A 25793-nucleotide genomic window follows, 5' to 3' on the forward strand; every position below is an offset into this window, starting at 1 on the left:
TATGCACTCTGGATTTTAATGTTCAGGGGCCGTCCCACCGAGTTCGTACCATCTGTATAATACATGTTCAGCTAGTCCAAGTGGGCAATGACCCATCTCAGGCTATATGATTGTTTATAATTTTTATCCTTTATAGAGTTTTTTCTCCAAGAAAGCAAGAACGCCTTTAAAAGGTGTACCAATGAGTTGCTTCAAATAATTGGAGTAAATGAATGTTGAAATGGACAACCTCAAACAAATTTACACCATCAAAAACGTAACAAATAGAGAGCGAGACTTAAGTTTTGAGAAGACTAAAATGATGGCACTTCTTACTGATCGATGTGCTTTGAGAGTGGTTGCAAATTTTTAGAGAAGGAAGTATGCCAGGGTCGTAGGATGGAGCGAAAACTGGAGCACACGGCTAAATTTGCATGGACAACCTGTCAGCATTCATGCTGGTGTCAGCTAACAGTGGTCCTTTTTAATATTACTGTGTTGGTCAAATGAGCAACAGCGAAATGAGGTTTTTATGAAAAGAGGTGATAAGATAAATATGATTTATAGGCCAAGGTTTTAGAAAATTGTCTCATTTTCAAATTCAAGGTTACCTGGTTTTTATTTTTTTATTCAGATCTTATTGAAATCAGTAAATATCAGCCATATTTGCAATGTTAATAGTGGTCGTTGGTAACAGTCAACATTTTTTTTCCTGTGCCTTCCAACACATTGTTCTAATTATTCTAAATAATTATTTTGAGATAATTAACTTATGCCTGGAACACGTATTTTACAGCTGCACTGGAAATACGAGTCACACAATGATTTCTGAAAGATTTTAATCAGATTACAGGGTGAATTGTCATCTTAAAGGGCACAAGCTTTTAAAGTATTTTTAGAGTTTTTTTCTCCAGTCTTCCAGGTATGTAGATTTATCTGAACAATACATATCCTCCAATTGGAGCTAGGACCGTGTGTAATACAACGTGCTCAATAATATTCCGTGTAACACATAATCTTTCATGAGTATTTGTGCACGTCATGTCCTGTTGTGGGGATTGAAAAGGCACCAATTCAGTGGAATGGCCCTCGGGATATTTATCAAAATCCACAGATTCAGTCCAGGGTTAGGGAGAGCACCGGGGAAGCATCAGAACGTGACGACCAGCATATTTCTGCCCAGGGTAAACAAACAGGAAAGGGGTGGAGCTGTGAAATTGTGTGTTTATCCCATCAAGCTGGGGTGATTTTTATCAGAAATGGCGGAATGTTAAGTGCAAGAGGGTTGTCTGGTGAATGCACACGGACACACAGCGACTGTTCGTGGCTGCAGCTGGTGGAGCCGACTGCATGCTGAGCTCCCACGATTGTAGTATCCGACCAGTGTTTCGACCACACTTGGTCTTTCTCACGTCTGCTTGGAGAAATCATTCATAAAATCATTGGGGTCAGTGTGCGGTGAGCTTCATTTTGATGAAGATATACAGAGACAACATACACTTACCCAGACTCTTCCAGGTTTTTGTTTTGTTTTTTATCTGATGTACTCAGGAGGTAATAAAAAGCCCAAATTCATTCTGAATTATAATTACATGAGCTATTAGCGGGCCACGTTTGAATTTTAATATATATTGCAAGTCAACTTCCCCCAAAAGCTGACACGCCCTCACTGCCCTTATTGCTACGATGCATTCATGTGTCATGTCTTTTACAAATATCGTGTTACATCACGCACAACAGCAGCAGATGTGATGCCAGGATATTCGCCACATCTCCCTTTGCACCCATGGATGCACTTTTCAATCAGCCACCTGTGAATACTAGCTTTGAAATGATCATGTGGCCTCATAGGACCCATTGTACCATAAGCAATGAAGGAAGCATGCATAATTCAGTATCTCCATAATGCATTTCAAATGTAGCATCAGGGAAGTGCAATTTTTGGATGCTCTGTCTAATGTTTATTTGCTTTGTGGACATAGTAAGCTTTCACTTCCAGCTAGAGGATTTTTTTTAAATGGGGGGGGGGGGGGGTTATAATAAAGCTGTGATGTCAATACATGTCTAATAAAATGAACAAAAGGTCTAAAACACAGTGGACATTTTTATTATACTTAAATACATAGTAATAATTGCTCAAGGTAAAAGGCTCCTAAATTATTTTACATTTCATACAGATACTTTGCAGTGTTTTACAGTACCAAAACTCTGTAAATATATTTGTCTTATGTATATACAGTATGTATATCATGGTAATAATAAGAGTTACAAAGAAAGGGTTAAATAAGAGGTGATGGTGACAACAGTGAACAAGAGTCCCTTGGCCCTGCGGTCCATGTTTTATCTCCATGCCGACTCTCGGGTTGTCAGGACTGCAAGACACACAAAAACAAGTGGGGATGATGATCCCTTTGTTTGGAAAAAAAAAAAAAAATTCAGACACTGAAGGAGAAACCTGGGTAATCAAGATATTCACGGCAAGAAACACAAGCGGAGTCAGTTAATAGTCAGGAGTTAGTGAGTAGCTTTCCCCGTGGAGGTTGTGTCCTATGGCTGAGAAGCATTTTGGGACTATAGCGAGCATCGAGATGTCTGCGTGCTCCACAGCAAGGTGTGGTTGTACAGTCCCACTTAGAAAACACTGCACAGCATACAGTAAAGAGAGTGCACAGTCAAACACACTTCACTTTGACCTGTCAGCATGATAGAAAAACATACAATGAATTGCTAAGTGCTAAGTTTAATCAGTCTGTTGTGGATAAGACAACAGTTTGGCTGGTTCACTTTGTTTCGTTTTTTTTTTTTTTTTTATCCTAAATCTACAAAACACTGAAGCACAGTGCAAGTTACAACAGGTCAAATTTTAAGCATGATGACAACAAAAGAACCAGGCACATCCAATGATAATGAAAAAAAAAAAAAAAAAAGATATCTCAATAAACCATGGCCCTATGGCGCATCTTCTGAAATGTATGCCTTCCTCTTTTGAGCTTTACAAAATTAAATTTTTAAAAAATGGGCTGGCAAAAGCTATATTCTCTCAAAATAAGCTGCACTGCCTTCAAGCAGAGCAGGAAAAGAAGAGAAAGATACATTTCTCTGAAGGCAAAGGGTCAAGGCTTCACACAAGAGGAGGAAGGGACAGTGCAAAACATTTTGCAGAGCCCTCAGTGAAAGGCTCTTGCTCTTTGGAAGTCGAGGGTCACCAAAGTACAAGGCATTGTACAGATACAGCCCCTTCCAGATAAATAGTATCCATACTCAAAAGGCAAACTGAAATGACATTGGTCTCACAATCAGAATGTCTGCAATGGTCATTCCCAGTGCTATCGATGTGTTACATTGTAATACATTGACAAGTAGCTATCAGGAAACAGTTGTTGACTCGAGGGTGGGAAGGCCGCTCAATTACAGAGAAGGGAAGTAAAAGCAAGTTCCCAGATGCATGAAAGCAAAACCAAAACAACCAGAGCCAATCGGTTTGTCCAGAAGCAAACAGCGATGGAAAGGAACGAGGGGTAGAAATACCATGAAGGGATACATAGACCCAAAGAATTACAGCATACAGGATATTTCAGAAAATGGAAGAAGTGCAAAACTATGGCAAAAAAGGTTAGGGATGGAGAATTGGCAAGAGGCTTGATGTTAGGAGCAAAAGAGGAGTTTCAACTGAAAGGCAGAGTATTTGAGAAGTAGCAGGGACCTCCACCTTACAAAAGCCTCCACTACCCAATACCAAAAACAGCTGGGGGAGAAAAACGTATGGGGGCAGAAGGACCTGGGACCAGGGGACGGGCAGGGCAGGAGAGCAGCAGAGCGGGATGGACTTGGGAAGCAGCGGGGGTCTCACACATACACACCCTCAGGGTTGAGACTGGACACTAGAGGGTTTTGCAGGTTCCGTGGATGCCCCAGGAACTGTTTGGCAGTGGGACGAGGTGGCGACTCCACAGGGGTTCCACTGCCACCTTAGAAAATGAAAAATAAAAAATAAAAAATAGGCAAGTCATCATTCTTACAACAGCCCATTGCAAAACACACAACATGAGCTTTCATATTTGTGTCCTTACTTCCATTCCTGTGTCCATCCTGCAGAAGATGGGCCAGTTCTAGCTGCTCCAGTTGCTCTTGAAGTTCTGTGCGGGACTGAGTTTGTGCTGGCAGGACACCTGTCTGTTGAATGAACTGCTGCAGGTTGCACTGTCGCAGCTCCTTATTCAATTCCTCCAGCTCCTCCTGTTTGGCCTGAGGTGGAAAAAACATGAATGACAAAAACAGCAGGAGAGTTCTCATCAGTCAGTGCTGACTCACCGGTCAGTGGCATGTTTTGTTTTTTTTTTGTCTATAAACAGAGGTAGATAAAAATGGGCTCAAAAGCAGATTTACTCTTTAATCCCTCATTGTTTTAATCTATATTGAGGATGTTGTTTACTGATGTAAATTCTAAACTAGATATTTTCACCACAAGGGGGCAGGAGAGTCTGCAAGATTAGTCAACTAATGTCTCAAGGCACTGTTACAACAAACCAACAACCATAGGACGACCATTGTTGCTACAATCAGCCGTTTTCCGAATTGATCACTTTCCAGCAGGAATGATTACAGATGAAAATACTTATCTAGTTCAAAGCTGTAAAGCCAGATAACAGCGGAAGAGATATTTATCAGCTGCAATTAGTGAATGGTGAACAAAGATCCTCCAGTGAGATAGTGACAACACCTTTTCATCCATAGATTACGCTTTGATGCCCTCAAACTGGCCAGTCAGTTAACCTTCATCGACAACCCATTTGTGCTTAATCAACGTGTCTGCACGCAGGAAGCAGCAATATACTATAGCCCCCCAACCCTCCTTGAGTGCACGCGTGTAATTGATATTGGATTGAGGTAGCCTCCTGTAGCAGTTCACGCCTGCAGATCTGCCTCCATTAGCTTAATGACAGGAACGCTGTGCTCATCACCACAACACTTAAACACTCCACGGGCAGCCTCAACCAATCAGCTGACTGATGACTGACACAGCCACAAGTAGGAGTGTCTAAACTGGATGTGTTCTGAAGAGTTTACATCAGGTTTAGAGAATGCAAGTATCATTTGTTTCCAGTATTAACTACCTGAGTAGATAAAATGTCCAAGCAGAGTTAGGTCTGCGTTTTGGCATGTTGGTATGTTATACCAGCAAGTATACAAAAATAATTATTCTGTTCTTTCCTGTGATGGTCCATCTGTGCATCAACCAGGCTTTAAATCTACTGAGTTTACCCTCTAAATCTAACAGGGAGTCCCACATGAGAACAGTTTCATCAGTACTGCAGCCAATTTGCTTACTTGGAAGCCCACCGGATTGGGAATGGGACAAAAGGAAACTTTCAAACCGAGATAGGCTTTTATTGAAAGAGCCGCATCTATGACAACCACCACAAGTAAACAAACAACAACACAATCAACTAGAATCAGTTGAGACTGAGTTGATCCAATGAAAAAGGAGAGTTTTGTGCTAAAATACAATCCTCTTTAATCTTTTCCATACATAGGGTACAAGAATATTTCGATTCCATCAACGTTATAGAATCACCATTAGTAATGTGTTAAGAACATGCATACAAAATCAATACTGGCCAAACCAGTTCACCAGACTGTAAAAATGTTATTCAGACAATTTCATAGAAGGCAGGATCCAAGTATGCAACATTTATGTCAATGTCATTTTAGGAATACTACCTAAATGTAAATATGCATATAAATAAATGCAATAATGCAACAAATCACTGAGCATTCCTTTTAGTGTCTGCTGCAGTGTACAGGTAGGAGAGGGATATATACAGTCTAGGTAGAAGAGGGTCTGCACTACACCTCCAAATGACAACACATAGGCTGATGTGGATTTACAGCCCTTTTTCTAGAACTGTGACCTCTCTCCTTACCTGCAGCAGAGACTCTGCCTTCCCCAGAGCCTTATCAGTCTCAGATAGTTGCTCCTCTATCTCTGTTCCCTGCCTCTCCTGGCACTGCAGCTCCACTCTCACAACATCCAGGGATTCCCCAGGCCTGTTTGTTTTCCCTTCTGTCTGACTCTCCCGTTGGATCTCCTGCTCCAGCTGAGCTGAGCGAACTGAGAACTCATGAAGCCGCCTTCCGCAGTCGTCTAACTTCGCATGGAGCTCCCCCAGCTTCCTCCTCATTCCTCGCTCCCTCTCAACCTCTGCTTGAAGCTCCTCCTCCCAGTACTGCTCGTGGGCAAGCTCAGCCTGGTTCCTCCGTACTGCTTGCTCTAGAGTGTCCATCTCCTCTTGCAAGCGAGCATCAGAGACTGGTGAGGGACAAGGAGACTGGTAGGGAGGCTCCCTCTCGAGGGTCTCTAGCTGTGCTTCAATGGCCCTCAGTCTTTCTTGCTGCTGGAGAACTTTCCTAAAAACCTCCTCTTTGGATGGGCCTATTGGTGGTGAAGGAGAGGGAGATGGCACATGAGAGGATATAGGGCTGGGAGACAGGGAAGGGGAAGCTCGCTGCTCTGGGGAGTCCCGAGGAGACCTATTAAACTGTTTGGCTCTTGGAGATGTGGATGGGCCCAGGTTAAAAGTGAGTGACTTCTTGGGCTGGCTGCGCTTTGAAGGGTCTGGCTCCGGATGCTTGGGCAGGGTGAGAGGGACTGGTTTGTCTTGTTTTGAGCCGGGTCCATCACTGCTACTGGGGCCGGTGCGGCGCAGGAAGAACTGAACTTCGCTGCTGTGTTGACCTAACTTTGCCAGAGCTTCCAGGGGCTTTTCTGTTGCAAGTAGCTGCCTCTCTGTATCCCTAAGACGTTGGATGAGAACATATCGTCCTGTCTGACCTTGGGACAGAAAAAACAGAATGAGTGTTAAGATGTGAAAATATGTCACAAAAACACACACAAAATATCCTGCTACATATTTATATTTCAAATTCAAGAAGTTGAATGATACCTCTGTTTTTCCTCAAAAATTAACAACATACATTAATTAAGTCTGTTCATGAGACCTTGTTCCTCCTTCAGTGAAAGTAAAGCGGTGGATTAGACACTTCCCACTGCCTCTATGTGAGTAATACTGACTGAACTAATGACATCAGACGCTTTATGATGACGCGGATACTCTAAATCTCTGCCTCTGAGAATAGGAATAAAGGCTGCTGTGTAAGATCCACACAACATGTAAAGATGTTCAAATAAACTGAAGTTTCCACAAGGACCTTGAAATTAGGACAAACCCTCCCTTATGACTTGGCAGGCAGCTCACTCATGGAAGGAGGAGAGTGCTAAATCTGGAGTTATGTTGTTCAATGCTGCTGCAGCGTATGGCTTGAATAAAGCCGGGGGATACAAGGGCAGGCTCAATTCCAAAATGAGCCCCTAACAATCCAGCAGAACGTTTCATGTAAATGAGCATAAAGTGGAAAGGTGAGAAGTAGATCGACTCCACATTGGCCCGAATTAAGTTCTCTTGTTTTGCCTGATTCAAATTCTAACCACCATTATGGAACCACAAAAGGTACAACCGTCAACCTGAAACAAGTAAGGTGGAAAATCATTGCGTTTCAATGAAATTGTCAAGGATTTGACGAAAACTATGGAAATGTCCCAAAAAAAAGTTAAATGTGGTTTAGGCATGTCACACGTCCATCCACTGGTTTAGAGTGAATAAACTGGGCTACACAGTGGCTATTTTTGTTTTAAGAAAGTAGTATAGGCAACGTTGCACAATGTCCTTTCATGTATGAAACAGCTGGTAAGTTAAATGAGTTAAAGATCTGTGACAGCAGCGCTCATACGAAAGAAAGGGGTTACTTTCTCCCATTTTACACATTTACCAATTTTCAAAAAAGGTAAGAAACACTTCAAATGAGCAGAAAAAAGGGGCGCGCAATTGAGGGAGTTGTAACTACTTTTGCTGTTTCCGTCAACCTTTTCAGAGGCATTACTTCAAAAACACATGGAGCAGGGCTTGAGGTACTCACCTATGGCCTGGGCCAGGGCAATGACCACATCCTGGCAGGATGTCTCCTCTGATAGGCCGCATACCACCCGCACCACTCCATCCACCCACACTTTGAGCTCCATCTGTGACCAGGCAGGGTGGATTGAAGGGGAGAATGGTCTCGGAAAACAGATCACTTCAGCTTGGCTTGACTCAGCTCAACGCTGCATCGCACTGACTCTTTGAGATGAACCAGAGAGAGAGAGACACAGGTTAGAGGTGTGCTGATATGACTGGTGATTAGACCTGGGTTACAGACATGAAAAGAAAGAATAGTGACAACAACAGGTTTTGTCTTAAACCAAATTTACATGGCACCCTCACTTCTTTTAATACCAGTTTGATATAGAAATTGGTATTACAATGAAGTAACTTACTGCCAGGCATGATTGAGTTATGCTGCATCACTGAATTGTAAATATCAAAACCAGGTGCCGTGGGGTAGAGCGGCAAAGCATTTTGTTAAGTTCCTGGTGGTTAGTTAAGAGCTCTGGCAGTATCTTGTGGACCTGGGAGCATAAATGCCAATCTGTAACCCAATTAAACGCTCTGCTGCCCTCCTTCAAAGCCGTTATGATAGCTTACAGCCGAGGGGAACGGACAGGGAAAGTGGAGCAACTCAAGTGTGTCTATGTTTGAGAGAGGGTGTTTGTGTGGGTAGAAATACACCGAAACACAGCAGGAGAAACAGAACAAGTGTGTGTCCGGGTGTGTATGTGTCCTCCAGTTTGATCCCACTCAGCAGGACCAGAACTGGGTCTCATCAAGACTTCAGAGAGCAGATCAGCAGGTTGCCGAACACACTTTCATGGGAAGCGGGTTAAGTTAAATTAATATCATTACGTTCAGTCCTCCCTCTGTCTGCCTGTACTTTTACAGCCAAGCTTCAAAACATGGCAATAAAATGCCGCAGTGCTCATAAAAAGTGAAAACGCCTCAAGCTGTAGTAGGATTATCTATAGAACTTGGCACAGTGAAACTTTGCAGCCAAGGTAGGTAGAATACAACTCTTCACCCCTCAGTCAGACAGATGGTGTTCTCTTTCTGGTTGTCAATGGGAGGTGTTTTAACACTGAGCCCCACCACTATCTTGCCCCTCATTCAGGGCCTGCCTGTGCTCCACTGGCTGCCTTTAGGGAGTTGCTTTGGAGGAATGCACTGACTTCATCAGGCAGCCGGAAGAATTCCTACTTCTCTTAACAAAGCCCTCAAACTCGACCCCGCCCCACCCCTCTCTCCTCTGCTGCTGACCCGGCTGCCCTGCACCGCCATTACCTCTCTGCTGTTTAGATGCCAAACACAAACTCTGCTGGGGAGCAACAGCCTATCTGATGTGGCAACAACATCACACAGAGAAGCTCAACATGTCACCACATACAGAGGGAGTGACGGCACGGCTCAGAGACTGAACCCGTAGAACAAGATCAGAGGGAACACGCAGGGGGAGAGAGGGAGACGGATGATCACATGGGTTAGAAATTCCTTTGAGTGATCCAAGAGAGGTGATTTCATGTGGAGGGAAACTTGATAAAAAAAATAAAATAAAAATGGGAGAGCGGAAAAAAAAAAAATCAAACATGAGAAATTTCACCAGTGCAGAGATGTCAATATTATTCTTTGAGAGGGCACAGAGAGCTGTGTTGCAATGCGTAATTAAGCCTGACTTGTTCAGTGAACAAGTGAGTCGTCAGGCAATCATTTACTTAACCTGCTGGGCTTTAAAACAAAAAAAAGAAAGAAAAAGAAAAGAAAAAGAAAACACACACGCACACATGAAGGAGGTGAACGGAACCATTTGGAAATTTAAAAGCCATCAGCAGTGAAAAGATCATTTACAGGCCATTTTGAAAGAAGCACCTAATGTAGTTCTTAATGTCTTGAGTGAGTTGTAAAAGCACTGTTCATGTGTTTATGTAGCCCAGATCAACTCAAACTCTTGCCTGCATGTACAGGGAAATGAGGTCTTATCTAACTGGATTAGATGTCATTAACATGCAAACAGTCTTGCAGACATTACCCAACCTTAAGGTTTTTATATCCGTCCAAGATTTCTATGTAACGTGACAATCACATTAAAGGAGAACACAAACACACAAATATCTCCCAGCCAACAATGTCACTCTCCCATGATGCTTCATCTCTCGTCCCTCCTGGCTGGTGAAATGTGATAATCTGCGCTCACAGGAAACAAACAGGCCTGTGAATCTCAGGTTGCCATCTATTCACTAAGTCACAAGCACAACAACACAGAGAACCAGACATCCGGCTGACCTGGGTTCCAGCAATGAGTCCCAGGTCAGTTTCTCACTGGAATGCAGGTGCAAGAATGACACCGTCTCTTTGTAATATGTAACGAGTGACATGCCATCAGTCATGAGGAAAGAAAGTTCCGGAGACGCTCAAGAGTTTCAACACATTTAAATACACACAAAACGAGAATGAAAAAGCTGACCGTCAGAGTGGACAATCATCAGTTTCAGACCTCAGAGCCACAAGACAACACTTCATTCCTCAGAACTACACTCTCAAGCCTTAGGTCACCACACACACACATACAGTAAAAATACAAACCAACTCCTACCTGTAATTGCACCCAAGCCCCACCCACTCGAAAGCCACAGGACACAGTTTCACTTGAAACTGAACTCTGCTCTGTCATTTGTTGGCTCAGAGAAAGAAATCCAGGAAATGTACACTTTGAGGTAACCTGAAGCAGTTCAAAAATCCATCTCCTACTCCACACACTGATACTGGCACAGCCACAATGAAGCTGCTCGAGGAGCTCGCCTGCTGAATTCAATGAGAAAAAAACAAAACAAAAGTCCTGTCATACTGTGTGATGAAAGGGGGGGAGAGAGAGGGACAGTGAGAAAGTCAGACACTGAGCAAATGAGAAAAAAGGACAATAAATGTGAAAAAAATACAGCCAGACAGATAAATACAGTGAAAGAGTGGTTGAGAAAATAGCCCTGATTGGAGCCATGTGCCTGTCCTTCCCTCACCTCTCATCAGCCCTCACCCATCAGATTAGCTGCTTTGTCTGTCATGCTCCTGTCTCAGTCTCTGTCCATCTCTCTTCAAAAACAGACACCTCAGTGAATTTGACTCAAAGCAAAAAGTGGTTTCCATCCCATCACCGTCCGTGTGTGAAGAACAGAGCTGGGCCAAGCTACAGCCGATAGATTTAAAGTAGTAAAAACACATGCAGCTTGAGAATTAATTGTCTGTTGGTCAGCTGACTGGAGGTCCATTTTGTGATGGGATCATTTTTCTTTAATATAAAAATGAAAAAATGGTATCTGGTTGGCTAAGACAACAATCCTGTATGGGAAATTGTTTTCTTTGGAGTGACAATCCAAAGATACACACACGTGAACAAATACTTGGAAAGACACACCCTTGATCACGCTTTTTTCTTCTTTCAAAAGTATGAACGGTTCATTTCCGTCAATCACGAAGAGCGTTGAGAAACATATGGACAAGAATAGAGCATATCAGAAAAATTCCAAGTAAAGTAATTACCTTACTGGAGCCTCAACACCAAAGCCTTCAGGCTACATTCAGCTTACTGTGTGCGTAATACGTGTGTGTGTGTGTGTGTGTGTGTGTGTGTGTGTGTGTATGAAAGAAGTACAGAGCACCGTTTCCTGCTAGTGCAAGTGTCCAGGGTTGGGTGTGCATGTACAAGCTTGCATGTGTGTTTGCAAGCAGAGATGCCATTCAGTTTATCTTTACGAGAGGCTGCTGTGGCTCATAGTGCTATCTCTACAGCAACAGGAGTCCAAGAAACAATGGCAGGCGTAAAGGGCAGAGTGTGCATCACACCCTGAATCAGGGGTTAACCACAGATACACGCAAGCAACAAACATAACCAAACTCTATCAGAATCAGCAGAGAAGAGAAGACCCTGACCCGGGCTGGTTACACACCACTGTGTGAGGACAATGGACAGTGTAGAAAGAAGCTCTAGCCTCTGTGCCAGTCTGCTCCATGTTGGCAGAGACAGACAAACACTCAAAGAGCCAGTAACACTCTGGCACTGAGCAGCCTGGTCTCATCTGTACTGCAGAGACACTATTGTTGTTATGTGTCCGCACTAAGCAGACAGTGTTGCCTCTTTTGTGGCCTCTGGCATGGCTGTCGTCTGCAGCACCACGCCAGCTTTTACTACCATGTCTGCTTTGTCCACATGTTACTACTGATAAAACTCATAAAAGCATGGATACTTGCTTTTATGGCCTGTGTTTTGCATTCTCACTTTGTCATCCAATGACAATTCAAGACCAACGAGACTAAAAACACAAGAGTCCACAAACATGCCTTAACTCAAGACGAGAGTCACAAGCATTCACAGCAATTAGAACTTTTTCCCTTGGGAAATCTGGAGATGAATACCATGGGTATTCTTCCTCACATATTACAAAATACTGGGATGCTTTATGGCTGCTACCTTGAAGTCCATCAGTCTGCCCATCTTACATTTGGACACAAGAATCTATGAAGTACTGTTAGCAATTAGATTGATTCACCCAACACTCAACATTCTTATTAACTTCAAGGAAACTTTTTCATTCAGAGCTCCGGGGCTTCAGAGACTTTCTACATCGCATGTTAATGTCTTTGAAGTCTTCCCAGAATTGCTACTTTTTTTTTCTTTTTTTTTAAACTTTCATATATCCCACTCCCTTGTTACTGAAACAGCACTGGTTTCTTCAGCGTTTATCATAAACTGTATACTGGAACTGGCCCTAGCCTCTGGGCGTGAGAACTGAAGCAGTCGCAGAAGAGCCTTAAACCTGCCAGCAGGGGAAGACTCCCCTGGTTGTAATAAGAACCTGATTGTACAGAACAGTGGTTTCCACCATAGGGGTCCAGGGCATTTTAATTTAACGTAAGAGGCTTTGTTTGCTCTGAGGCCTTCTTTTTTCTTGAATAAAATCATAAGAGCACATTTGCTGGAGAAATTATTTCGTAAAAATCTGTATAGTAAACTCTTATAGCAGATAATATTACATTTGTGAGGCTAACTCTCTTAATTATGCATATCATGTATAAAGATAATCAAAACCTCCCTCTGAGGTGTTGGATGGGCTTGGAGACAAATGATTACATTTGTATGCCTTTTTTTTTTTACTCAGTAAACATTTTTCTGATGAGTTTTTTGGTCACGATCAAAACTGTCAAGGTCATGATGTCAAGATAATCCCATTTAGTAAAAAAGATGATGGACAAGATCTGCTTTGGGCAAATCTGTGATTGACCATTGAGGAGTATCGGTATTACAGGGTCTGTCAATTCTGATTAAAGAAAAAAACTAAAATCGCCCAGACGCCAACATTGGCGTTTTTGATGCATTTTTATACATCAGTGTTTACTTCATGCAGTCATTAACTGCCACTTGCAGTTGTTCACTCCTCACTTGCTGACACCTGAACTGAACAGCTGCACAAGTAAGAACCAACTTAGCGTTTGGGTACATGCAGAAATGATGTGAGGAGAAGGCGCTTCACATAATTACAGCGACAGGCCTAACTAAGTCTTATCCCATCATCAAACCAATCACACATCTCTGATCTTGTTCCACATCAGCCATGAAGGGAGTAAAACTCTCCAAGTCACCCTAGAGCCACCAGCAGCTTCAGAAATACCCCATCACAATGTACCCTACACAACAGTAGGGGGGCGTCCAGGACTTGAGGCCTGAGAGCTCAGCAAAGAGGTCCACAGGGAGGGGAGGAAAGTAGATCTGAGGGCTTTTATGGTTCGATGTTAATTTGTTTTTATAGTGTGTGACAAGGCTCTAAGAGACTGGAAAAATTAAAGCGTCACAGCTGGGAAGTTTAGTATGTCTTGGAGGTGTAACAAACGCATCACATGGTTTGTTCTTTGTGGTCCTGGGACAACTGGGTCATATGAGGTTTAGTTTGTGCTCATCATTTGCGATGAAGTATTAGTGCATACAATGTAAAATTGTGCATTTGATGATGACACTGACAGTGCTGAACTTCTTTCTCACCGTAGAGGGCTCTCCAGATATGCTGCTTGTTAATCAGAATGAATGCATGCTTGGCTCTCTGCTAACAGAGCTTCACTGAAGCCTCGGTACACCTGATGAATAATTCATTTTTTTCACAGCACATTAATTTGGCAAATATTTCTCTGAACAAAATCCAAATGTTTATGACCTACTAACTCTTTGAAAATGTCCCTGGTCTGTGCATGTTTCCCCTCTATTGACATGCTAATGACTCAGTACGGAGGAATCAGAAACAGCACTAACAAGCTTTAGTGGTCATACTTGGATACAGGGATCTTTCGCTTCAGCCTTCAGCCTTCTCCATTATAATGATTGGCTCGTCCAAGTGTGAAATCTCCATGAGAGCAGATCGGTGCTTCATTAAATCAGGGGACACTTATGCCTCCAAATCAAGGGCAAATATTGGGAGCAGTATCATGTATTTACAAAAGGATACTCATAATGGTGCAAGCTCAAATTCCAGCTAAACAAGCTTACATTGAACCTAAACTACTCAAGACACAGACATAAAGCTATGTTATCATTATGCATGTAATTGATGATTGAGGAGGGTTAAAGTTTGAGGTCAATAACTGCGGCTGATCTGAGGCTGACCTCGACCGGCTCGCTGAGAGTGTGTCCATCACCTGTGGCTGTCAGTACCATTGCTATCACACCAAGTAAAACCCCATTTAGTGTGAAATCCCAGTCACCATGAATCACCAGCAGCACTCACACAAATGGCTGGAACCACATGAAGGTGTGACAGAGAGCTATTTGATTCTAATTGTCGAGAACTGGAAGGTTTTTTTTCTTGTTTTCTTTTGAACATAAAGCAACCCTGACCCACTTTGGAAATCCACTGAAAAGGAATAAGGTACACTCCCTTGAGCATGTGGTCACAGTAGTTTGTACAGGCCCGGCCACGACAGAATAATGCTGTTATTTGTCTAGCCAAGTGATAGACTTACTCCTACCTGGCCTGGTAGTAGTCGTTGACTTTGCCCTGAAAACCCAGCGGAGGCAAGTACATAGGACGAGGAATTTGTTTGTGCTGACTCATGGATCCACCCACAGAGGCAGCAGCTAATGGTAAGAATGGTAATGTGCGACTACACATCGCCTCTGGAAGACGAGGCAGAGCTGGCCTCCGCAGAGAGCTCTGCTCAGGATGAGTGGGCTGGCTGCCTGCAGCCTTAGCCTTGCGTGCGCAGGAGTTCATATTGTAGGGTGAAGCAGGCAAGAAGGCAGTCAGACTGCTGATGGGCACCCATGTGAAATTATATGCTCCTGGTCTGACTCAGCAATGCTTGCCAGGGAAGGAGGATGCTGCTCTGTTCCCAGACTCATTTATACATACTCATACAATTCAAATCAGAAGTGCACATGCACACATATAGACAGACATATTCTCCTTTCACGTTGTCACAATAATATGTTATATGGCTGAGGCAAAGACGCCAGACAGACTGGCTTCATGCTTCATCTGGGACCAAAAGTGACATTTGTGTGTAAGAGTGAACCCACTCATTTAAAGGATGCAATTTACATAAGGAGAAACGAGCAGCCGCAGACCTACAGAGACACTGCAGTGGAGATTTTTGTAGGTACACGTTTAGGGCGACACTCGCACTTCCTGCAGGCAAGCTAGCATGTGTCATTGAGGAGTGGCCTCTGGTGTCACAGGTTTGAAGCTGAATTCATTAGTAATTTAAAAGGTCTCTTCCATGTCTGCTAATATCAATTATTCACTCCTCGTACACTTTATTTACTTTTTTCCCTGTATTTTAGATTCTTAAAGCACTATCCCAATAAAATCGGGTTGAATAAAAACTTAATTACAGCTAAAACCATCTTAAGAGCTTCTGTAAGCTATGCTTTCTGTTTGTAAACTCAAACATGAGCAAATTGCTTCTGTCTACATGTCGGTATCAAGTCTGTTGTGCTCGGAGGACAGGAAATGTTAAGGTCCAACTGCACTCAAAGTTGTTTGCTTTGGTTATGCACTTGGGTGTTTGACCTCCACTGTGGAGGGTGCGTGGACATCAGAATGAACGTTAAGTCCGGGCAAATCTTCAAGCAAACGCCCAGCGATAACAAATCTGAATTTTTCAACTGCAGAGAATCTCAGAGAACAAAACCATGTAAGTTGGATCGACTAATTCATCTGACAGTCCACTTCCTGGACGGCGCTGATGGCAGGGTAACCAGAGTGAATTTTGACAGTCGTGCTGCATCCTGCGGGAACATAACATTAAACTAGAAGAAAAATCGTACAACTTTAACTTTCAAAATGAAAAATATTTGCAGACTATGACTGATTTTTTTTTTGAAAAAGACAATTTTAATCAAAGAAGTAAATGTGGGCGATACAAACTGTATCACTATGCAGTATCACGGTATTTCTTGGTATTTCATATTGTTGCCATTAAAAAATACTAACATAAAAATAGCATAATTTTTTTGACCACTTAATGCCGAACCTCAAATGTTTAATAACAGCCAGTTAGGTTGGTTTCATTGAGAATTTGGTCCACAAATGAAAATACTCCTGTGAGAACGCAAATCTAAACTAAGAATATTACTGAGTAATGCAGGTGCCTCACTACATGAGAGGCATCGTGATACGAGGGACACCGTAGGATTTCATCATGATATATCATAATACAACATGATTCATACTGTAATGTCTTCAAACTGAAGCTGAAAGTACGAATTGCTGTGTCCAATCTGGTGCTCTAATAATATGCGCATCATGTTGATAATTCATTGAGTCAAATCTCTTCCAGTTCATTTGAAAATATTTGCAAAGTTGCATATTTGTACACTGTACGAATTCAACTGATATTTTCTCCAAGGCTGATACTGATTATTACTGAATCAGGGAGGCTGATAACCAATACTTTCAGCCAACATGCAGTTGCAGTACTACACATTCAAATTTTCATACCAAAATTTAAAGCAACTGCTACACAAGGCTGCCTTTAAATTAACTTGTTAAATGGAAAGTTTCTATATGAATAATATATAAATACCGCAATAAAATCAAATTCAGTGTAAACTTTGAAAATTAAAAGGAAAACATCATGTTAATCGAACAACTCTTTAATCATACATTTTTGGGTGAATATAAAAGGTTCCTAGTAGGCTTGAATGAAAAATTAATATTTCTACATCAAATTTTTCAGACTTAACTCAAAAAAAAATGTTCAAGCATCTTTTCTTCTTCCATATTACTGAGTAAAAAAAAAAAAAAAAGAAAAGAAAATCAGCTGGCAGATGAGAAATATGCAGATACAGACATTGAGAAAAATGAAAAATATCAAAGTTAATGATCGGCCAAACCAATATTTGGCTTTGATGTTTGATGCTGATCCTTAATCCACTGTTTCTGGGCACAACTCTAGCTGCCCTAACATCACATCGAAAAATCGAATGCATTAAAGTTCTTGTGTTACTCACTGAAATGTAGCTGTCGCAACACACATGGTCACGATATTTTATAATGATGTATTTCTGCATCGATACTGTTGCACAGCCCTACTCTAGGATAAAGTAAGGGAAATGGAAAAATAACTTTCACGGGTAAAAATGCAAATAATGTTTAAATGGCACAAATATTCAGGATACAGATGAAATGAAAAGACTTTTTTTACGTGTTGTAACGATCTATCGGGGATGACACGCTGTGGCACAGCCCTGCACACTAGAATTTCATTTAATAGCTGAAACTCTTGCAATTGTAGATGTGTTGAAGAGAGGCGAGTTCTCAGTGACAGAGACCGCTGTTGGTATTTCATCATCCTTTAATTCCACACCATCTAATACAGGCTTGCCAGTTCTTATCTGAGCTGAAGGGAATATTTCCATTAGCATGCCTAAGGGGGAAAATATCAGTGTGTTGCTGCAAAGAAAAATGGCATACTAGAGGGCTCAAAGGCTCACATCTACACCATGTACACACAGCAGTAAAGAGACTTCGGTTCAAACCTAGGGCAGTTATCTGCCCAGGACAGAGCAGGTGCACATTCTTTTACTGGGTTTGGACGATAATACTACTGGAAACATATATACGACTGGGACTAAAAAGAAAACATCCATCAGCTCAATCATTGTTTTTACAGATGATAATGAAGAATGTAACCAGTTTCCTCCCGCTCACTCACATTCACTGCTGGTTCTGATTAAATCCAACTGGTAACTTGGAAACTGCAAGCCCAAGAACCTGTCTGTGACATTCTTTGAGAAAGCCACAGCCTATAAAGACTAAATATGCTAAGGTTAGTCCTTCATACTTTTCTCACGCCCACACAACATTTACTTAGGGAGAACCAACATACCTGATCCTTGGAGAGATGGATACAAGTAAAGGCCGCGACAACATGTGTGTGTTGAAAATTAGCTTAGCTATTGTAGTACAGAGTAAAAAGTAAAACCTTTCTTCTTCCAGATGAGATCCTCTTTGCCTTACAGTAAAGGTGATTCATCCCACAAAATTTCTCTTTCGTGTGCCGAGATAACATCTAAGTGGGGGGAGCTTTAAACAGACTAGCAGTCTGGAATGTAAAACATACCACAGAATGATGAACAATATTTTCATTCAAGTAAATACTAAAGATTTTGTGTATGTCAACAAGATGCTCCCCAATGTCAAAATACAGGGTTTTGGTTTTTTTTGTTCCTTTACCTATGTTTGGGTTGATCAACAGAGTGATTACAGTACCATATCAAGGCCAACGCGTTCAAGGTTTTGGTGAAGATCTAACTTATCAATGCAAGCATTTAGAAATCACAATGGTAAGTCAGTGATACTCAGACTGGAACATTAAAATGTACAGAAAGTAAAGGGAGGGATCAGTTGTTGTTGCATGTGGCTTACAAGGCTTAGGGTGGGCCTCTCAATAGGCCTGATTTACAGTTTGATGGGGAGGTGTCGCACACAACTCCCTCTCCCTGTCATTACTCTGAGGAGAAACGATCCCGCCTATCAAAGCAGTATGTGTGCGTGCGTGTGTGTGTGTGTGTGTGTGTGTGTGTGTGTGTGTGGGAAGTAGAAAGGACAGGGTGCAGATTTACAGCTGATTCCTAGTATTTAAGAAGCACCTTGGAAACAAAAATGATGTATCTTTGGAGCCTCTTAACTTGGAAGGCAGTCTGTCACCTCGCAGATCACCACAGCGATGTTTCGCATGGATACACGCACACAGCTAAATACTAACAAGGCTGTTCTTGTTGAGTTAACATATCAGAGATAAGCTATCCTCTGGGAATGACGAAAAGCTGGGGGGGGGGGGGTGGACAAGGCGGTACAAAGACAAGTGTTTGTTAAAGGGAGAATATTCTACAGTAGGCAGACGGACACAAACGCACAACCGCCAAACTTGAGATATCATAAAATGACATGGACCAAACTATGACTATGTTTCTTGTTGATATGGACGGCTCTCGTGAGGGCAGGACATGAGACGGTCAAACTCAATACAACTACATTTATGGTGAAAGAGTGAATTGTTTCATGAAGCAAGTTTTGGGACATTATCTAGTTAATTTTGCCACATAAAAGCTGTAGAGGCTCTTTTCTATCTGTCTATGATCAGGATTTGAGAGGGGTCTTCTTGATACCGTTCAAAAGGTATCCTGGAAATTCAGTCAGCTTGGACCGAGGCCAGGTACAGTGGTGTGGAATGTGGAAGACTTGCATACATTGAGCAAGAAAACCTACCGCTTGGGATACAAACCATCGGTACAGTATCGGAGACTGACCCTGACTTGGGAGAAAATTTCACTCTTGTTCCATCCAAATCCCAAGACTCAAAATCAATCCTGATTTGCAGGATTGTGGACCAAATATCAGACTAGTACTTTTCAGAAGGTGTAAACATTCTCGAGCTCTGAAGCAATGAGAGCGAAGGCCAGCAAGGGAGAAGGGAGGAAAGACAATCGTGCTTCAGCAAGAAGAAAACTATGTCTGCTTTGGCTTCTTTGCTACAGGTGTGTGGGAATCTATCACAGAGCCCTTACATTGCTTCCCATTTGTCATGTTTGCATCCTTCAAACATTTCTTCTGCACCACTCAACACTTTTGTATCTATAATTGAAAAGATATTGTTTGTAACTTTTTCATAACACTGTATGTATGTGAAATTCCACAAGGCAACAATATAGCAGCAGTCCTGCTCATTCATGCATACTTGTGCACCAGCAGATGCCATCTGCATGCCATGAGCTGCATGTGCTTGTTTTGCCAGGAATGTGCTTTCCTGAACACATCCATGTTCAATAACAGGTTGTAATGTAAGGCCTGTTGAGTGTGAGGGACGAGTCTGTCAAATGCACCTGCCTCGGTCTTGTCGGTTGATTTAGTACCTCCAAGTCCTGAGGCAGACATTTTCTCTTTCTTGCTGGCGTCTTGAACCCCCTCCCTCTCTCTTTACCCTGTCCTGGGCCCTTGGCTGAGGCACCATGTTATTTACTGCCAAAGGAGCCCTGTGTGCAGAGAGTCAACACAGCATGGCTGGTTGAGCAAGGGAGCAACCCACTGCTCACTCTCACGGACAAAACACACATGACAATCCCAGTGGGTTGGCAAAGATGTTTACTGCTCCGCAGTCACGGCAGAGCTGAGACAAACAGATAGAGAGACAAACAGATGTCCATAGCACCGGCAACCTGTCTGTCTTATTGAGCACCTCTAGCAGAACAAGAGATTTGAGGTGATGAACACATATCCAGGAAGGCAACAGGAAGTTCACCCTGACAGGACATGACAGCACTCACTCAGGGGAACTTTATGGTCAGCCAGACTCACTTGGGAACAAGTCCTTAGGTAGACAAACATCTATAAGGTCATTCGAAGAGGAGGTGTTTTAACCTAACCTCTGACCTGCACATGTGAGGGGGGGCGGGGATTAAGCTAAGGGACTGCACATGTCACATATGTGACTGACTAGCGTGAATCACTAATTCATTTTTTTTATTGTTCCCATTATAAGCTTTTCTTACTGCTACTTCAAAGGAAATTGTGTTGCCACATGTCACTAGTATAGGTTGCACATTTCTGTTAGAATTCTCTCAGGGATGGAGAAGTCCTGAGGGCCCTGAGACCATTTCTGTTGACAAAGAAGGTAATATTATTGGAGTTGAACTTTGAGTCTTGATGGACTCTTGCAAGTGGAGGTTTCTGAGGAATCGGTTAACCATCTTTGATAAGCAACAGAGTGCTTATCCTCTTAGACCCCTTTAATTGCTGGAAAATAAAGAATATTTCCTATGATTAACATGAAGGTTTTCTCACGAATACCTTTGTGTACAAAATAAAATAACTTCTTTTCAATCCCTAAGTGTTTTGTAAGTTATTTTATTACTGCACACAACTGTCACGACACATAGATCAAACAATTTGAACAATTTCAGCTACATCCCCTAAAAAGGTTGATTTAAGAAAAACAGGAATAATGTAGAGCAGTTGGCAACAAACCCCTATTCTCTGAGGGATGGCGGTTTGCTTCTCAAACTGCTAGCTGGGATCAAACTTGTTTCCATTTTTTTTTTAAATGTGTTTTCAGGTACTCTTAAGAGATCTAAAAGCAGAACCGCAGTGAAATTCCTTCTCCGAATCCCCTCCTTCCTCTCAGTAATTATAGCCTTCCAGCTGACAAACTACAGGTTTGTTGTGTTTTCCTTCTCGGATACAACAGGTGAAGTAGGGCTTATGTATGCCGGGCTGGGTGCCAGTCCGTGACTGGTTCTGTGAGCCAAGAACATATTGCCCATCCTGGTACAATGAGAACACCTGGGAAATTAGAAATGTCCATCTTTTTTAAATATCCTAGCCAGAAAAAATAATCATCAAGAGGAAGAAGGAAGATTTCAGGTTGTTGTTGGTTTTTTTTTGTGTGACCAAGAACTTGTATCATGGTAAAACAGACTGAGTACAGCAGCAAACACAAAAACAGAATGTATCAAATCATGTAGAGAAAAGTATGTCATAGTAAACTTGGTGGGGATGATTTATTTAGAAGAGTAGAGATGATTTGATAAATTGAAAACTGGGTTGACTTTGGATTGGAAACAGGGGTGTGAGGGAGGATGAGGGAGCTGGGTGTAAGGGATGTGAATGTGATGCGAGGAGGACTGGATCAATCTTTTATCACTGCAGTGTGCTTTCATCCCTAATGGATCTGACGTGAGCACAGCACAGCACTACCTTCCGTCCCATTGCACAGGCAGAGGAAGGACTCACGGAAAGAACAAGGAGGAGAGGTAGACAGAGCAACACATGAGAAAGAATGAGACTGAGGGAGAAGGAGGTTCAAACCACTTTACCAAAAATAATAATAATAAATGCAAACATAGGACCGTCATGTCATAGTTTTTCCAGTTACTGTACTTCTGGCCCTATGTGCATCTGCAAGGAGCTGGGAAATACTCCTGATTCAGGTGGCAGCAAATTAAGTCACGTCACAGCTTGAAGACGTACTTTCCCATCAAGAACCTCAACAGATATCTTTCTGTGAATGGACAGACTCCCTTTCCTTGTCATGCAGGCTGAACGACAGAAAAACAGACATCCTGCTCGAGTTGAGGATGGGTGTCCATCTGTGTATGTGAGCAGTCAGTCAGAACAGTAAAAATAAGATTGCAGAGAACAAGGCACAGCAACTCTCGGAGGACTCTCTGCTCTCTCTATGCTAAACAGGCTTATTCATGTGATAGAAAATAAATGTCTAGGCAGCAAGGGAGGCACAAAGGAAAGGGGAGAGAAAATAAGTTCTTACTAAACATGGCTGTGAAGAAAGTTGAGAGTTTCATAACATGTTTATATGGCAGATAACATCGTCATTATCCTGCTATCTCTACAGTATAATATCAATAGCACTAGAACCTACTCACACTTGGCGGTCCATACCGCTCCAGAGCATATTTCTTTACCCAAAAGCCCTGTTTGTTGCACTTGTGTGATTCATCCATACTGTACCAAAGAACCGCACTCTTGGCTCTGTGGCAGTTTGAGGAGGTGGTCTTCAGCACAACACAGTTGCAAGTGCAAGTGTACGGAATGTGGACCGCACGTAATCTGAGAGCTCAGCTAACAAAAAGCATAAATGCTCGTCGTACGATGCTGCTGACGAAATAATTTTAAACCTTAAACCAAGAAGCAAACCTCAAGTTTTGCAGTCTAATTTGAGAAGGCAATCAGTCCCATTGGATAACACTGTGTAGGACCACAGATCCACTCAAGTACTGAATCACTTATCACAACATAAATTTGCTGCATTTGAGAAAACACTGTCTTCCAAAAGAGGCTCCTGACATAAATAAATAAGTGTCCTTTCCCAATACAGTTAAGCATCTAAAGGCTAATACAGTTGAACAAGGGTGACCAAGTGCAGGTACAAATGTCTGATAAGAGAAAATGGCTGCAATTTACAACATCTTGAGGTTGGAAAATAACTGGGAATTTAATTAAAGCAATCACATCCGCTAAGGTCCAAGTTCTTTAATTTGGTTCATTCCTCTACAAACATCCACTATGCTCTTATCTCTCAGACAGCAAGTTCTCTGTGTGACACACAAAAACAGGTAGCACAGGAGGTGGAAATGTAACTCTCGCAGTCAGTCAGGAAAAAAATAATCACCTCCCGTGGGGGTGGTGGTGGTGGTGGTGGTGGTGGGGGGGGGGGGGGGGGGGGGGATTTCCAATCGATGTCCCTGACTTGATAACAAATACAGTCTGCTAATTAGCTCGGAGTTCCACTATTGGACACATACCATGCTGAGAAACATTAAATGAGATGTACACTGTGCATAATGACGAGCTAGTGTTTAAATAAGCTGAAGAGTGGCTTGATGCATTCGACCTGCATAAGTCTGCTATTTGATATGTGTAGTACACTAACAGTTAAATTAAGTTGGAACACGCAGCCAGTGAACTGAACTCTGCCCATGCCTCTCTAAATTAATCTTTAATTCCCTGAGATAAAGGGTGCAGTGTGTGCGCACGAGGTCATCTGCACTTGTTTCACAGTTTCAACAGTAAATGTTTGCTCTCAAAGATATGCACATGGAGGCCAGCTCTTATACAGAGACTACTTCAACACAGAAAAACACTCACGACGAAGAAAAAAACCTAGAGAACAATAAGAGTGAAGTTTCACCTCAAAAAAGTTTGAGTCCTTTTGATTTATCTGACACTTTGGATGCAGATCTAAAGTCGACACCCTCAAAGACATAGCTCAGTCCCTCCAAAGACAGAAGATTCTTTCATTTTCACAGACAGACAAGTACACACATAAGCTCACACTTATCAATAATTTCCCAAAGACACGTGCTAAATGAAAGGCTACAGCAAAACCACAGACCAACCAGCTGACTTCAGGGAAACTTCCCCATGCTGACATTCAAACAATCAAAGACACATTCAAACAATCTCTAAAAGAAACCAACTCACCAAGTGGGAGGATCTTTCTCGTCTTTCAGCGCCTTTAATTTCCTTTGTCGGTTTTAATTCTTGCTGTTTCTGTGCCTCACTGAGGGAAACCCTTTACTTCTGACACAGCAGCCGAGCAGGTTGAGCGGTTGCTCTGTGTGTGTGTGTGTGTGTGTGTGCGCGCGTGTGTGGGTGTGGGTGTGTGTGAGAGAAGAACGTTCAAGTCCAGCAGAGGTCAGAGACAGTTAGACGTGGTCACGGAGAGATTTGAAGGATGTCGCGACTTCCCCTCCTTTGTGCCGTCTCACTGCCTTCTTCTCACTGGCTGCCTCAGGAATGCTCTTCTCCTGGGTGTCCTCACCACAGCAAAGATCTGAGTGACTGCAAGAGTTCTCTCTCTCTCTCTCTCTCTCTCTCTCTGTGTCTGTCTGTCTACACCCCTCCTCCTCCTTCTCTCTGTCTCTCACCCACACAGAAACACACCCTATCAGTCACTCCTCCCTCTCTCGCTCTCCCTCTCTCCCCACCCTTTCTCGCTGTGCTGACAGATCAGGTACCTCCCCTTTTTCAGGTAGTTGAAAGCATGTTTTCATCTTTGTCATTCTCTCTCTATATCAGTTTTCGCCATTATTGTCTTTTTAATCTTTATCCAACAGGAAGGGATTGTGCACAGAAAAAATATGGGAACCCGAAGAAACATGTACGGTACAAGTGTGTCTTTAAAAAAAATGCCATTGTGACCTGAGGCATTAGACATCCACCCACTGGCCTCTAGTCACACAAACAGCTGATTACACAAATGAGTCTGTCAGGTGATTTGCTCTTCCTTTTCCTGGAATGAGGTCATAGTCCAGCAGACCAGGTGCAATGGTTTGTGTGCATTTGTCTGTGTTTGACTTGGACAACACCCCGTGGGAATAGGGCAGAACGAAGCAACCTAAATCTTTCTCTGGGCAACGCATATACAAAACAATCCCTTATGGATATAGAATGCAAACTGCTCAACATTTAAGCATGAAACAACGCCGTGATCTAAACTCCAACTCACAAATCAAGCCAGGACATGCAGCACCAGCAGGTCAGTTTTGGAACTGGAACATGACCTGGTCTGTTTTGTATTAACGCCTCTTCCTCTGTCTATCTCTAAATCCACCTCCGCAGCTTCGAAACTGATCCAATATCCCATCCCCCAAAAACCTGAAACTTGGGACCAAAGACTGATACTGAAAGCGATACCAAGTCAACTTTCCAGTTGGAGAGTTGAAGGGGAATTTATTGAGCAAATCAAATTCAAGCTTTGAGCATAGTGATTTGTTTTTAATGGCTGTTATTAATGTAGAAGAATCTGAGTTACTCCTGTCAGTACAATATATAT

At 42.4% G+C, this 25793-nt stretch overlaps 1 protein-coding gene across 1 annotated transcript; it reads right to left on the reverse strand.

Annotated features, from left to right (window-relative positions):
* Positions 1–838: 838 nt before the first annotated feature.
* On the reverse strand, positions 839–24860 carry rassf7a (Ras association domain family member 7a). The gene is made up of 6 exons (XM_086208340.1): positions 24440–24860; positions 7954–8153; positions 5904–6811; positions 4050–4224; positions 3840–3947; positions 839–2351 (listed from the first exon to the last, which is right to left on the reverse strand). Exons 2-6 carry the CDS (start codon positions 8054–8056, stop codon positions 2320–2322), a joined length of 1326 nt encoding a protein of 441 aa, XP_086064466.1. The 5' UTR covers positions 8057–8153; positions 24440–24860; the 3' UTR covers positions 839–2319.
* Positions 24861–25793: the final 933 nt, after the last annotated feature.

Source organism: Aulostomus chinensis, chromosome 7 (genome assembly GCF_037954235.1).
Source record: "Aulostomus chinensis isolate RoL2024-O1b breed Wild chromosome 7, RoL_Achi_v1.0, whole genome shotgun sequence".
In the NCBI taxonomy this organism is placed as follows: domain Eukaryota; kingdom Metazoa; phylum Chordata; class Actinopteri; order Syngnathiformes; family Aulostomidae; genus Aulostomus; species Aulostomus chinensis.

Bases quoted from the DNA above. Each gene is read 5' to 3' on its own strand.
- rassf7a (XM_086208340.1), bottom strand. From the start codon at position 8,056: ATGGAGCTCAAAGTGTGGGTGGATGGAGTGGTGCGGGTGGTATGCGGC. The intron at 4,225-5,903 runs GTAAGGAGAGAG...TTTCCACCTCAG, and splicing joins AGGCAGAGTCTCTGCTGCAG to GCCAAACAGGAGGAGCTGGA. The intron at 3,948-4,049 runs GTAAGGACACAA...TCATTTTCTAAG, and splicing joins GGATGGACACAGGAATGGAA to GTGGCAGTGGAACCCCTGTG.